The 15,425-nt window shown below is 38.9% G+C and overlaps 1 protein-coding gene and 1 long non-coding RNA gene across 10 annotated transcripts in view; both read right to left on the reverse strand.

Moving 5' to 3' along the window:
* Positions 1-15,425, reverse strand: part of ST3GAL3 (ST3 beta-galactoside alpha-2,3-sialyltransferase 3) — a 205,134-nt gene that overhangs the window by 105,539 nt on the left and 84,170 nt on the right. For all 9 annotated transcript variants that reach the window (XR_012629841.1, XM_074876235.1, XM_074876241.1 and 6 more), the window contains one exon: positions 12,685-12,777. Coding sequence is in view for 8 of the 9 variants with exons in the window: in XM_074876235.1 (XP_074732336.1) it covers positions 12,685-12,777 (93 nt within the window). In the remaining variant the exon portion in view is untranslated. The remainder of the gene's footprint in view (positions 1-12,684; positions 12,778-15,425) is intronic.
* Positions 3,412-6,048, reverse strand: LOC141946461 (uncharacterized). The gene is made up of 2 exons (XR_012629842.1): positions 5,971-6,048; positions 3,412-3,644 (listed from the first exon to the last, which is right to left on the reverse strand). It is a non-coding gene; the product is annotated as an uncharacterized LOC141946461 (long non-coding RNA).

Consider the following 15,425-nt stretch of genomic DNA (forward strand, 5'->3'; position numbering starts at 1 on the left):
CCCATCCATCAGGTTACACATTTACAAACAAATTCTGAAAATATAAACAAAATTTGCAGAACAGATATATGCTGTGCTACTTATCCCTAACTCACTGCCTGGTGAAGCATCTGGTGTGGCTTTGAACATCCCTGAGACCATTCCGAAGCTGGTGTTTTCTTTTCAAAATGGAGCAGGAGACTCTCCAACCACAACAGCTGCTGTCCTACGGACTTGCTCATGCTGCAGGTTTGGGGCCAGCAGTGCCTGGCCAGCCCAGGACAGCACATCGCAGACCCCAACGATGGCTGCAGGGACAGGGAAAGCCATCGCGTCCCAAACATCTTTCCCTTGTCTGTCATTTTTAAGAGACTTAACATATTCCACCTTTCCTAAACCATTCATAACAGCTCATCCATGGGCCAAGTCTTCACTCTCAGTGTAAATCTTCTGTAATACTTAAAAAAAAAAAAGATCCAAGCTCAGAAACAAACACTTCTGGTGGCTAATACAGCATCACCTTCCATTAAAGACAGCAAAGATTCCATAACAGAGGCGCGCCCAAAGTAAAAGCAGATGCACACACACCTTTTTATTTAGGAGGGCAATAGGTAAAGCATTGTCATTTTGTGCCCTGGGATATTTATATATTCTCCTGGTTTCAGGCTCTCTGAGACCCCACAGAAGGTCACAGATACTTTAATCTGTTTAATTCCTAGAAAATTAATTAATTTCTCAGGAATCTCTTTATCACATTGACATCACTTTCAGCAGTGCAATTCTACATCTATTCCTAGGTATGCCCTGGTGTAAACATGAACCTAGGCTAGCACAGCTGATAAACAAATTAGAAACATGCTAAAATTGGTGTGACACTAGTATTAATTTACAAAGGAGAAACCATATAAGCCTCTAAATTTTTTTTTCTTTTTTTCCAAGAACAGTACAAGATGTGTTATTTGAAATGTACACAATTCTGAAGGTTACATGAGTTGTTTAAGCTTGGAAGAATAACAAATTAGCATGGCAGATGCGATGGTTTTCAGGAAAAATCACACTTCTCTTAAGAGAGCTAGACACAGTTTTGCTGGTTTACAAGCTGGACATTGGAGTAAGCTACAGCCCTGACTGGCACACAGAAAGTTCCTGTGCAAGTAAATCAATGACTTAAAGTGCTTCAGGAGAGAAAAAGACATGATTATTCTTACAGGTATGGGCAGGTTACACAAAAAGGAAACAGCTATTTTCTGAATGCATAGATCTTCAGAATTTAGCAAAACAGAAGCAGAATTAAAAAACATAGCAAGTAACACTCATGAAATAGGCCATCCCATTGCAGTCAGCTTCACTGCAGTATGGGGTAATGCTCTTGCCTTGGTTTGCAGCATTACAAGTGATTCAGGTTGGGTTGAACCAGTGAGCAAGAGACCCTGGGAAACTACAGGAACTTCACCAAGCTACTGTGATCCCTGACACTATTACAACAGTTACAGTGTTGCTTCTACAGTATTTAGCAGTTAATTTATGGATTTTATTTTGCTGCATAGTTAGCTCAGAATTATAGTAAAAGGTACCGAGAAGATAATTGCCAAAAGAGCTTACACTGTTCATGCTGTAGTGGAGTCAGAGCTTCTACAGTATTATCTGAACAACATTCTCAAGTGACTTTTCACATTGCTACAAAGAGAATTTTTAATCTTTCCAGTTTTTACCTTAATTTGCCTAATGTAGAGTTGCAGGGTTCCCCAGACTGTTTCTAATTTGGCCTAATAATCTTGCATAAATTATCAGACTTGCTTTTCATCCATATACTTAGCCAATGTACATTGGCTCAGTGACAACATTTGCATGCACTGACACTCCTGAAACATTTCAATAATAGAACAAAGTGACACAGAGAGAGGAGGGAAAGGTAGAAGAGGAAAATAAATTGACTTGAAATCTACTCAAAGATAGGAAACTCAATAAAAACCACCCGTAGGGAGTTCAGAAGGCACAATTATCCACTTCTGAACACAATTCAGAAAACTCTGAGGGAAGCTGCACACTTTTCTATGGCAAGAGGAAATCACCGGTGACAAACAGAGCCTCAGAGATACCAGGGAACTCTGTGGAACTCTGGGGCAATGATGGGCTGGACCAATAAAGATGAACCTTCAGAGGGTCAAAGGCAAGAGCTTTAATAAAAGAGAGATACTCCAAAACACTTTAAGGGGATTTGAGGAAAAGAAAAGAAGGTAAGATATGCATATCAAAACCACAGTAATATGACATACACTGCTTAACTTTCATGCTCACTAATATTTTTAATTTGTTTCATTTCATGCTCACTGATATTTTCTTTCACTCAAATGCATTTAGATCCTCAAGCAATCTTTGCTGCAAGATTTTTCCTGAAAGTTAAACATTCTTATTGGTATAGCTTTAGAGCAGATGGGCCACAACAACAGAGCCCAAACACACATGCACAATAAAATATGCTTATTTGGTGGCATGGATTAAGTTTATTGTTTCTATTACAATCATCCTGCTCACGCAAATATATTTATTTATTTGTACATTTGCAAAGCTGTCCCTTTTTTTTTTGGTTAAAGTTCACAATTTAGAAATAACCGTAGTATTCTGGAAAAAAAAGCAAAACAAAAGAAAAAACCCCGTCCTGTTCCCACTCTGGCATAAGATGCAGTATACTGAGAGCGCATATGCTCTGCACCTTTTTTGAAGCCAGAAAGGCACACGCTCAGAAAGGTCCATGTGCCCATATTCCAGCTTTCATCTTAACAGTCTCACTTAATTCAGAAGTCACGAAAAGGAATCTGAAGACAAACTTTTCAGGCACAAAGCCTGCACATCACATGGATTCACATACTTTTTTTTTTTTTAAACTCTTGGGAGAGGTTAAGCATGAAAGATTTCAGCTCCAAAAATGGCTCTGATGTAGAATCTACTGTCATGACCAGCACACATTGCATAGACCACTTTGCACACTTTTTTAAAGATTAAAAAGACAACATGGGATAGAGAGAACAACCTGCATGAACTGAAGGTGAAACCAGATCCCTACCTCCTAAGCAACAGCTCCCCATACCTCTGTCCTGGTGCCCAGGCTGGCTTACGGAGTTTTTGCAGTCCCAACACCTTAGCTCTTCATTCCCAAGCTGCACCCTTGGCGGGGTTTGTGTAATGATTTGGTAATTCCATAAACTGGATCAGTGAACTGATCTGGATTAAAAATAATTTTGCACAAAGCAAGTAGATGGATGGGGGAGGGAGAACTCATGTTTGGACATATGGATTATTTTACTCACCAGTTTATTGCACTGTCCACAGGCAGTTATGCTAACTCAAGTAGTGGAGCAGCACAAGGGGCAGCATGAACTCCTTAAATGAACAGTGCCACATAGAAAAGGGGATGCAGATGCTGAACCCGAGCCTTTTTTTTTTTTTTTTTAAAAATCTACTCTTATATTATACCACCTGACTGTAGCAGCATGCACATCTTCAGAGGCTGCCAGAGTGCAGAAATGAGCTGTTGCCATTGAAGTTGCTTTTGAAGTATGAGCTCCAGCTGGTTAATCGGTGCTATGAATTTAAGAGCTAGCAATGAAGTTCTCTGTACAGTTTCATCTGCTCATCTCTGGAATTACATTCCCAATCATTGCTCCCTACAAAAAAAAATGAATGCAGGGAATCTGTCACAGAAACTTAGTTATTCAACCACACTTTAAACAGCACTTTGGCTACCACCATTTTGGTACCAAAGGTTTGCAACACACTGAACATGAGCTATCAAATGTTGCCTCTTAATCCCAGCTTTCTCCTGCAGATGAAGCAGGTGGAAGGGACTGAAGCAGTCATGGTGTTGTGAAGGGCAATCCAATTGCCCCAGATATAAATAGTAACAACAGCTCAGACAACAATCCTAGGTTGAACACTAAAAGCAAATGTCTCCTAACAGACTGTACTGTATGTTCATCACTAAAGTACAGCCAGCTGTGACAAAAGTATTTTGAGAGATAACATACTTTTCACCTTTAAGCAGAAGTGTGAGAGATTTAAGTCTCTCAAATGAGCACGTGACAATAAAACAAACACAGGAATTATACCTGTTGTATACTCTGACCCAATTTTGTCACTCACAATCTACATTAATATTTATTTTTTAAAAAATCCTCTTTGTAAGTGCCTTCAAATTGTATATGATATCCAACACACTAACTGCAGAAGTGAAAAAGTAAGAAAATCTTCACTCCAGAACCAACATATAAGGGAGAAAAAAGGCACTACTTCATAAAAATCACAAGGAAAGAAAGGTAGAGCAGTGCAAAATGCTCCCTTTGTCAGCAGTGACAGTGGGTCAGCAGCAGACCGCATGGGAAGATGTATTACTGGAAAAGCCATGTGGCTCTGGGGGGGGGAGGTGCTGCCCAGACAGCAGAAGTGATTTGAGGAGCGTGGATGTTTTGGCTTGCATGTTTATTTAGCCTGGGTTTTACAAAACACAGGGTAAGGAGGTGACAGGAGGTAAACGTGAGCAGTGGCATGCTCTGATGCCCCTGGCATGAGGCAGGCACTGAACAGCTTGGAGCAATGGGAAACACTGACGGCTTAACCAACCAGGGCACTGTCAATTCCTCTTTCATTCCTCCTTTCCCCTCCTGTGAGTCCTGAACACCTTTAGTCAGAGTTAACCAAGGAACTGAGGGAAGCTAATGATGTTCAGCACAGCCCAGGAGAAAATACACCTGCATCAACTTGCCCCTGCAAATTCAAACCTCAGTAATGCAACAACAAATACTTCCTTTGTCTTCGCTGCGGGGATAGGCAGAATAAGCAAGATACAGGATTTGAGCGGAGTTGTGATAAAGACTCCAGGTCAGCGCTCCAGCACCCCCAAACCCCAAACACTGGCATGTACAAATTTCCTTACAGAGCTGTGATTACAGCAGTTACTGCGACACAAAATGTAACTTTGAGCTCTGAAACAATCTCCGCCATCATCATGCACTATTCCTGAATGCACAAGCACAGAACGAGGGGCTTAAAGAAGGGACAGCAGTTTGAGTACTCTCTGCTCCTAGAACAGAAGTAATCTCATTTTGAAGGTAAGCAGAAAGTCTTTCTCACAGCAACGTCTGGGATGCAGGGACTCTTGACTTCAGTGGAAGCCTCAAGAAGTGTCTGCTCTCATTGCACACAAGCCACTTTCAGAGTTCAAATTAACAAAATGAACCACTTCAGTGTATTTCAAAATGAGATGTACATTATGCATGTACTTAGAAGACAGAAAATGCCCTACTATCAGTAATTAATTCAGCATATATATATACACAATTTTATGTATCTTTCAAAATTAAGAGATGCTACCCACTGCACCTGAAGAGACCGCAAAATATGCAGCAGATGGGTCACGCTACAGGCAGGAAAGAGTTTCAAATTCCCATAGCAGTACTCAGTAGCAAACTAATTATCCAGCCTATTTCTTCAGTGAGCTCTCAAAAACCACATGAAGCTGCCATCCTTTGGATTCCTCTGCTCTCCTTAAATAGTTAATCACAAAGGAAGCAGCCATCACCTGCGCTGACAGCCTCTAAGCACTGAGCTCATGCCCTGTCACTTCAGTACAAGCCCATGCTGAGTATGGCAGTAATTCATGAGGCACCAAGAGCGCCAAACATGAATAAAGTCAGTTCTAAGCAGAGGGTTAAAAATTCTCTATTTAAAATATTTTTTCTGAATATCTAAGTAACAAAGCAGGAAAGTGTGGGATGGAAAGATGCTCTTGTGTGCTTATTGTAAGAGACACAGCTTCCTGGAAGGGGATATGGAAATGAATGGGGAAGTATTTGGGATGAGGGGACCACATTTTTAAATTATCCTGACCCCTACTAAAGCTCCAGTTCCACCTGAAGCCCTTATTCCCCATTTGCATTTGAGAATGCATGCAAGAATGCTTTTTTTCCTAAAGTATAAAAGCTGCATGAACTATACCTGCAAGACAGCAATGGCAAGAAAATTTTGCCAAGCTCTGGTATCAAGGAGACAGGAGTCTACCCTGTACACTCTACAGAAAGTCCTTCCGGAGCTGTCCCAGCTATACACAACTGGCCTGTGGAAGTGGAGAAATACACAGGAGTTTATAAACATCAGAAAAAAAACCACAGAATGACAGAAAGAATGACAGAAGAAAGCCACTGAAATTTCTACAGCTGGCATAAATTTGTGTTATGCATTCTCCGCTGATATGAAAGCTTAAAAAATTTTTGAACTTTATGTACAGAGAAACAATTCAGCATGAACATACAAGCCCAGAAGAGTTTACAGGAGAGCTGGTTTTCCTCAGAGTGGAGAACAGGCTGCGGTACTGAAAGATAAGCAAAAAACCCAAAGACTGAAGAAAATGCCAATTGCTAATCGATAGAAAGTTTGCACCAGAATAATCAAACAAACCAAACTGATTTTGTTTCTGAACTAACTTAAAGAAGTTTGTGATTCATATAAGACTATTTCTTAGCACCAAGTAACTAGAAATAGATGTTTATGATCATATCTTTGGTGCTAAAAATAGTCTTATGTATCTGAATCACAAACGTTAAATTCACTATTTTGGTCATGACACCTATAGATTTGTTGTATATTGAACTTCCCTTTCCCCCTTATTCCAAAATCCTTTCAGGTATTCTTTTTCTTTAAATACTTGTTTACCATGTTCTCTTTCCAAACTCAGATTCACAAGTCTGCAGGCTGCAGACATTCCCTCTCTAATTCCCGCCTCCTCTAATTTCTAGTATTAGCTGCCAACTTACAAGGGCTTGTGGTTGGAAAATTGTCAGTAGCTGAACTGTCCCAGGCTGGCATGTCAGCCGCAAACCGTGGGCAGAGGTCTCCTTTCTCATTTGATAAAGAATAGGGCATAGAAAGAATTGTACACAGGCAACATCGTTTCCACAGTAAGGCCAGACAGGCAGGAGACTGCAGTGTTACCACTGCAAACACAAGTTAGTGCCTTCTACAAAAAGGTCAAAGCATTAGCTCCAGACTTGTAGGTGACCTCAGACCTACTAAAAATAGTCTAATTCACTGAACATAGTAGTCTAATTCACTGACCTATTGATGCCATTTTACCACTTGTCATTTTCTTTGTGTCATTCCGAAACCAGTAACCTTACTTCAGGCACTTTGAGTCATTATCTACTGTTGGGAGATGGGAGATTTGCAAGAGGCAGAATCGTATTATCCTGGAAAGTGAAAAATTCGGTAACTCCCTTCATTTACAGTGAGCAGCAGATGCAGCCCAGCTAGCCAGGTCCTACACTGAGATGCAGTTCTGAGATCATGCGTCCATTGCTCTTGGTGGGGAGCCGCTGTCATGATTCAGATTACAGCATGTTTTTCTGAAGCTATGCCAGTCTGCTTTTAAGGCATAATAATTAAAGAAACCCAGAATCAAACAAAACAAAACCACAGGCATGGGCACAATGGATTAGACCAAACGTCCATTTTGTCCAATACTTGATGTCTGTGTCCATTGGCCAATATTTCAGTAAAAAGTCTGGGAAACAGGGAATATATAAAGCTACACTCTGCCCTCAACATCAACTTAGGTTCCAGCCTCCTGTAACTTAAGAGATTTCTGTGCCTGCTTCTGAATCCTTACAGTCAATAGAACCAGACTGTCAAGCTTTTTAATTTTTTAAAATCTTTTACCCACTATGGATCTCATTCTCAGAAAAATATAACTGGAAATAGCATGAAATAGCACTTCCCTTTGTTTATTTTAAATCTGGTGCACAATATTTACATTTAATACCTCCAAATCTTGTGGTGAGAGAAGCAATCACCTAAACATCTTCTCCATACCATTCACTATGTTACACATACTTGTGAATACCTTCTGCTTGCTTACCTCAGACTGGAAAGTTGAAGTCTATTCAACCTTCCTGTGCATGGAAAGAGCTCCATGTTTTTGTTTAGTCTTTATTACCACTATATATAATTCTTCTAGATCTGTTTCAAAATTAGTTGAAGAGAAATAGATGTGTTATTGAAGATAGAAGTGTAAGAGGTATTTATACAGTGTCATAACACTGTCATAACATATTCCTGGGTTTTCTGCATTTATCTCCCAATATGTCCATGGTCTTTTAACCATTGCTGGTCAATAAGTCACAAAACCATCCACAGTAATTCCAAGATCTCTTTCCAGATTTACAAAGCATAACTAAGTCCATCATTAGGTATATGCTGTCAGATCAATCTTCTCAACAAACACTACCTTACATCTATTAGAACTGATTTTGGCCTGCTATTTTGTTGCCCCATCACTTCGTGTTGTGAGATCCCTCTGACATTCCTCACAGTCAGCTTTTGGTCTTGCTACCTGGAAAAATGTGTCAGTGTTTTATTATTCATCCTCCGTTCCAGATAGTTTATGAGCACTTGGAACAGCAGAGATCGCAGCACATGTTCTCCAGAGGAATCCAGGGGTAACACAGCTGTGCTGTCCAATCTTACTTTTTTTCCATACAGTTTCCAATATTTACCTAGTCACTACCTAACCACTACAGGATTACACCAGTTTAATTTCCCAACAGTTTTTAAAACACCATGTGTTTGGTTGATTTTTTTGGTTGGGTTTTTGCTGTTGTTTTGCTTTTTAAAGAAATCCAGACATACTGTATTAGTTAAATCACCTTTATCAAATGCTTATCCAGTCATTCAAACACCATGAGCAGATTTACAGGGCAGGACTTCCTGCTGCAGAAGACAACTTGACTCCTCTCTATCATCACCTTTAGTCCTGTGACCGAACACTAATTCTATTCTTTTTTTATGATCTCTACCGAGGTGCCTAATACAGAAACCAGGCTCACTATCGGTTTCCAGTTTCCCAAATGCTCCACAGGCCCCTCTTGAAAAGCCTGACACATTTACTGCTTTTCATTCTTCCATTCTAAGGCCAATTTAAGCAATGATTATACGCAACTGTGTGTAACTCAGCAACTTCACCACTGAGTTCTTCGCAAAGTGAGAACTTTTCCTAGCAATTCATTGTGCTGATTTGCTCCAAAACGTCAACCTTCTGTCAACGTCCCCCAGCCTGTCCCCCAGAAAGGAAGGCTCCATGTGGGAACAGTTCTGCAGTGAATAGCAATGCAAATAGCTTCTCTGCTATGGCTTTACCTTGCCTTAGCTCACATGTAATATTATGATTATCTATCAGCCCATCGGGATCTCTGGCAGGCTTTCTGCTTTTGACAGTTAGACAAAAAGCTTTATTTGGGTTTTTTACGCCTTTATAAAGTTGTTCCTCAACATTTTTTTGGCCTACTTCATTATGGTCTATATTTAACTTGTCAAAGTTAATGCTCTTTCCTATTCTCCTCATTTGGATACAACTCCTGCTTCAGAAAGATGACTTATTTCTAGGAGCCTTGTTTACTTTACTTTACTGTTTAAGCCAGTCCTTGTTCATTTTTGTGGCTTTCCTTCAATCTCTGTTTCCTCTCCCTTCTCGGACTTTCACCATCAAAACTGGACACAGTATTCCAGAAGTCTCAGGTTGTGGGGTTTTCAGGGAGTTTAGGTTTTTAATTTTAAGCCAGTGCTACACACAAAATTTATGAACGTACGTGTGTACATATGAATCTGAAACAGCATTTCAGCTATGGTATTTTGTTGAGATTACATGAAGCTTTCTTTGTGCCTGTTTCCAAGACAGAGGTTTTTCTACCTTGAAGGTATAAGCTGCATTTGTTCCTCCCAGATGTCTTATTTCATATTGGATGTATTAACATATATTTTGTTGGACTGTGGCCATTTAAATCAGGCAATCCAGATTGTTCTCTAAAAGTAATCAATCCTTTATTTAGTACTCTCCAGTAAGCCTATCATCTGCACACTTAACCCAGGATTTTTTCCAGCTAGGATTATTGATGAAGGCATCAAGCATTGCTAGAATGAGAACTGATTGAACAAGGACCTCAAAAAAACCCACCATTTGGTCTTTCCTTACCAGCAACCACATTTTGAGATTTCTCAGGATATTGCTCTTTAATCCACCTAGTGCTTGCTTGTGCTTGGTAAAGTCTGAACTCACATTTTTACCATTAAAGCAGCACTTACCAACAAGAGTTACATCCTTTGAAAAATATCTATTCCATCTCAACTATTTCCATCTTATTTTGCCTATTTACATTTAAAATTGCACTAAAAAGACAGGAACCTTTAGAATGGGAAAACATTCATTTTATTCATGCTTGAAAACAGCCAAACCAGCTTTATCCAAATAATAAAAAAACCCAACAAAACCACACATTTTATGGCAAAGACCAAGCCTGAAAAATGTCAGCCGCAGAGATGATGTTTTCCTAATGATAAGAGCAACTGAAAATAAAAGCTAAAATAAAAGAAATCATGCAGCCCAAATTCTTAAATCAACAGGCAAGCTAATTGGACTTTAGGAGTTCTAACTATATTACACTATGATACCTGGCTTAGTAATATTAACTTTGCGTAGTTCTTTGAGTACGAGAGAAGTTTCAAAAGAGAAAGAATCTTAAGTGTAGCATGGAATTCTTTGCAGAACTGCTGGTCAGCCATCCTTACACTGTTCCTAGGTAAAATAATGAAATGTCTGACACTGACTTCAATTAATTAAGAATTAAAGGACATCCTGAAAAAAAATGTCTACCTTAGTAAGGTTAGACATATAGGGTTCATGTTAGAGAAGCAGCTGAACATAAATCCTCAGTGAGATGCTGTCTTTAGAACTATGACTATGATTTTTCAATGTATGAACAAGACAACAACCACCTAGTTAGACCAGAGACAAGTTACTACCTCTTTGCGTGGTATTAGTCAATGCAGTTAGCTAATGGCAAAAAGTGACTGAACAGCGATCTGTAAGTAGCTACTGAGTGAGAGAATAAGCAACACTTTGGATTCTAGTAGGCAAAAAACCTCCTTGAAGGCAAAGCCTTAAATAAATTTAAAATGAAAATAAAATTAATATTTTTGCAATAATGAATTTATCCATAGGAATAATATAGCACTTTATTACCAGATTTTCCATCAAGTGAAATCTTTAAGTCAAGCTCACTAGCCTGTGATCCATGATGAATGTACTGGAAGAAAACATCATGTCCTGTGTCATGACACAAATTAGGATAAGGGACCATTAATGGTATTTTTCTGGCCTTAACTGTATTACACAGTCTTTCTTCTTCAGTGTATATGATTTATCTCTGCAGAATCAATATGTAACAACAGCCTTGTAAAGGGCAGTTAGGTTTCAGCTGTATAAAGAAAGGAAGGCTTTAGCTTCAGACATCTCATCACAGCTAATTTACCTTATATTCATCTTCTATACTATTTACATTTAATATGTACACAAACACAGATTTAAAAGCACTCAGAAAGTTCTTAAAAGAAGAGAATGATAATGTATCTACCTTCGGTTCTAGTATTTATTTATATTCTAACCAGAGTTCCAAAATTCACACAGAAGATAATACTGATAATTGTTTGTTTTACACTGGTGATGGAGAACATAGTCTCAACACTTAGTATTTTGTTTTTAAGGCCTGGCTGTGGTTACAAGGCAATGTCAGATTCTTCTTTTTAATTTTTAAAGTTTGCGGATACCATGTTTGCCAATAAAAACAAAGAAAGAAGATACCACCAGTTTCAGGCTTGGCGTGAAGGCCATGGTCACCCAACCTGACCTCTATATGTGCAAGTCACAGAAAGTCCCTCCTCAAAAGAAATAAAATATATCTTTTAGAAAAGCACCAGTTGTGTTAAAAAGTCCACAACCTTTTTTGCCAAAAAGATCACTGCCCTAGAGCATTTTTTCCACATGCATTAGAAGCTTGTACAAAGGTCAAATTAACCATTCGGTCAAATTTTCCATTTGATGAACCAAACTGAGATCCTTGAGCTTCAACAATATAATGTTCTTGCCAATCTGTCTTCTGAACTGTCTTCCAGCAATTCTACAAACTTCTTGAAATGCAGAAGCCACATGGTGCATTAGAGAAAGCCATAAGCCAAATTTAAAGGTAAATTTTGGTTGATCTGTTATGATTACATTCCTCATTTCTGAGCGCTATCAAATGGCAGTGCAACTTTCCACCCTTTCAGAGGGAAACCAATTCCGAAGAAACTAACACTTCAGCTAACAATAACTTCTCAACACAGTAAGATGCATGACTTGTTAACGTGTCTTAAACTCTTTAGAAAACACTATTGCAAAGCCTCCAGGCACTTGAGGAATGCTTTACTCTGTTCTCCCAAGTAAAAAAAAAAAAACCAAAAACCAAAAAAACCAACCAGCAACACACTTTACTACTCCAGATAACTTAATCTGTCACTTCATGACTGAAGTTTCCTAAGGATTGCATCACCTGGGACCACCAGTGAGCTTGACCACACATCTGTATCATGCACTGACAATATAATTTGTTTCATTATTCAACACACAGAACTCTCTATTCTTTGAGCAAGCTCCTAGTCAGACTGAAATCAATTAAGCGATTGCCAGCGACCACTCAAATAGCCCAGTATTTCAAGACTGGTCTCCCCTTGAACCAATCAAGTGAGAGAATAATGACACTTTTCAAGACAATTTCTGCAGATCACCCACCTTGAAGGATAGGTAGTCATCAGGGGAAGAGGGGAAAAAACTCCACAGTAATTACTTACTTTGGGAAGATGACAGTCATGAGCGCTGATGCATAACCAGGCTTGCACACTCCCTCAGAGAAATTTGCATACTTTGATGCCAATTCTGGAGGCCTGTGAAAAGATAAGTAGAGAGTCAGGACTACTCCTGGCTATGAACTGGCTTTTGCAACCACCCAAGTTATTTTTTTTTTCCTTATAGCTTTCCTGAAAAACAGCTGTGAGGAATAACAGCAAACACAGATGGGCATTCATTTGTCACAATATAGTGTCACAGGAGAACAACAAAGGATAGGGTTAAAGATATCTGAAATACCACTAAACTACTAGTTTTGATGAAAGATTTTTATACCTAGGAAAGTAAAGCTCATGGAAGAAAAATATCAAGACATCATTTTAGAATTCAACCTTTCAAAAGGAAGAAAACAAACAGCACTTTGCTTTGGCTATTTTTCTAAAGTAAGATCAAAGCTAAAATTATAGAAAAGTATTTAGAGTATTATTTAGAAGATACCTTTCCAGCATTTGAAACAAACTGCTGAGCAGTTCTGACAGGCTATCATCAAGGGATGCATACTTTCAGTATTTGGAACAGATGACATGGCTGCTGTTCTGTTGAGATGCGTCTTAATTCAGCTTGCTTAGTGATTTTGGGGCCAAATTTAGAATATTGGGGTTTTTTTCATTTAGTTTTTGTACAGAAACAAGATTAGCAACTCCAGAAACTATATTTAAGTCCAGTACATACTTTTACCATAGATCTACTGAGTAACCTGGTATCCTGGTTTCGGCTGGGATAGAGTTGATTTTCTTCCTCATGCTGGTACACTGCTGTGTTTTGGATTTAGTGTGAGAATAATGTTGATGACATACTGATGTTTTAGTTGTTGCCAAGTAGTGCTTATTCTAAGTTAAGGATTTTTCAGTTTCCCATGCTCTGCCAGGGAGCAGGTGTACAAGAAGCTGGGAGGGAGCACGGCCGGGACAGCTGACCCGAACTAGCCAAAGGGATATTCCATACCACAGAACGTCATGCTCAGTGTATAAACTGGGGGGAGTTGGCTGGGAGGGGCAGATCACTGCCCAGGGACTGGCTGGACATCGGTCAGCAGGTGGTGAACAATTGTATTGTGCATCACTTGTTTTTCTTGGGTTTTATTTCTCTCTCTAGTTCGCTATATTCATTTTAATTACTATTATTATATTTTTAGTCATTAAACTGTTTTACTTTTTTCTCTGATTCTCCTCTCCATCCTACAGGGAGCAGGGGGGGGGGCAGGGAGAAGTGAGCAAGTGGCTGCATGGTGCTGGCTGGGGTTAAACCATAACACATGGAAAACATTTAATTTTCCTATTCACCACCTGCAAAATTTTTATATTCATCCATTTCATGAAAACATTACAAGAGTTAACTCACTTGTGCTTTCCAAGTAACATTAGATACCTTAATGCCAGTCACAGTATGAGAAATATTAATATTCCTTTAAAAAAAAAAGCATTTACAGTTACATGCTCAATATTCAGTGAAGTTGCAAGTGTTAACTACTGCAAAGAGTCAATCAATAATACCGTATTTATTACACCATTTTGTTAGCAGTAGGCAAGTAATGAAAGGTTTTTTCCTACAAGTCAACAGTAGGAGTCAAATGAAATGACAGTACAGATCCACAGAGCAGATCCAGAAAAATAATTTTGAAGAGCCCATTATTATCACAACCACGTTTTCTTCTCCAGGCATCACCAACATGTACATCACCAACATCACTTAACTAGCAAACTACTGCTAAACTGCAACGAGCATGGATTCAGAGAGTTTCAAATGAGTGGACCCCTGAGCTGAAGACAAGGTCCTGGTGGGATTGTGAGCAGTGGTGCAAACAGAACCCCAGCTGGCAAAATTACGTATCTGAATGACAGTAACACCATGCTGAACTGATAGTTGCTGTCCTTCTTGTACTGATCCTGGGGTTACTTCCCAAGAGATCACTAGCCAGTTCCAACTGTGTGATCAATAGATGGACAGTTGATTTTACAATTAGCTGCATACACTACAAAACCTCCTAAATCTGTAGTTCTTAAAGAATAAAATCTATTTCTGCTGAATAAAAATCTAAACCTTCAACAGCTGGAAGAGGTAATGAACTGGAGAAAATAAAGTATATCATTTCTTCAGACCTTTGCAGATGAAAAGCACTGGAAAAAACTTAAGAACATGGACCCAATTCTAATTCTGTCACAGATTTCCTGTATATATTTTACTATCACAATTCCTCATCTATAGGATGGTAGAACAAAAAAATTTAGCTATTCACACCATCACTTATTTACAGCAAAGTTTATATTTCTCTAAATATATTATATAGACATAGAGAGATAGATACAGGTGTAACATTGTCTAGCATAACCCAAATTCACAACTTTGGTTTCCATAGGTGACATTATAATACACATCTCTAAATGAGAAAGATGAGAAAGCATCTAAGACGTGAGCATCTAGAAGTTTGAATCCTGAAGACTTGCACTGAATGATTTGTGTTCTGACTCCAGTCAGGTTGTCTTTAGAATTAGGCACAGGAAGGAAAGGCCTGTTGCTGACAAAACAGAAGGTTTTAATGCTGCTAAACCATATCCCCTTCTGACATAGTCAAAAGGGACAGCAGAGTGTACAGATCACAGCTTGTTGCAACATTTTAGATACGAAGAAACGTGGGAAATCTTAATCTTTATCATGCAAACTTAAGTGTTGCTGGATTTTTATTGTT

Source organism: Strix uralensis, chromosome 8 (genome assembly GCF_047716275.1).
Source record: "Strix uralensis isolate ZFMK-TIS-50842 chromosome 8, bStrUra1, whole genome shotgun sequence".
Lineage (NCBI taxonomy): Eukaryota > Metazoa > Chordata > Aves > Strigiformes > Strigidae > Strix > Strix uralensis.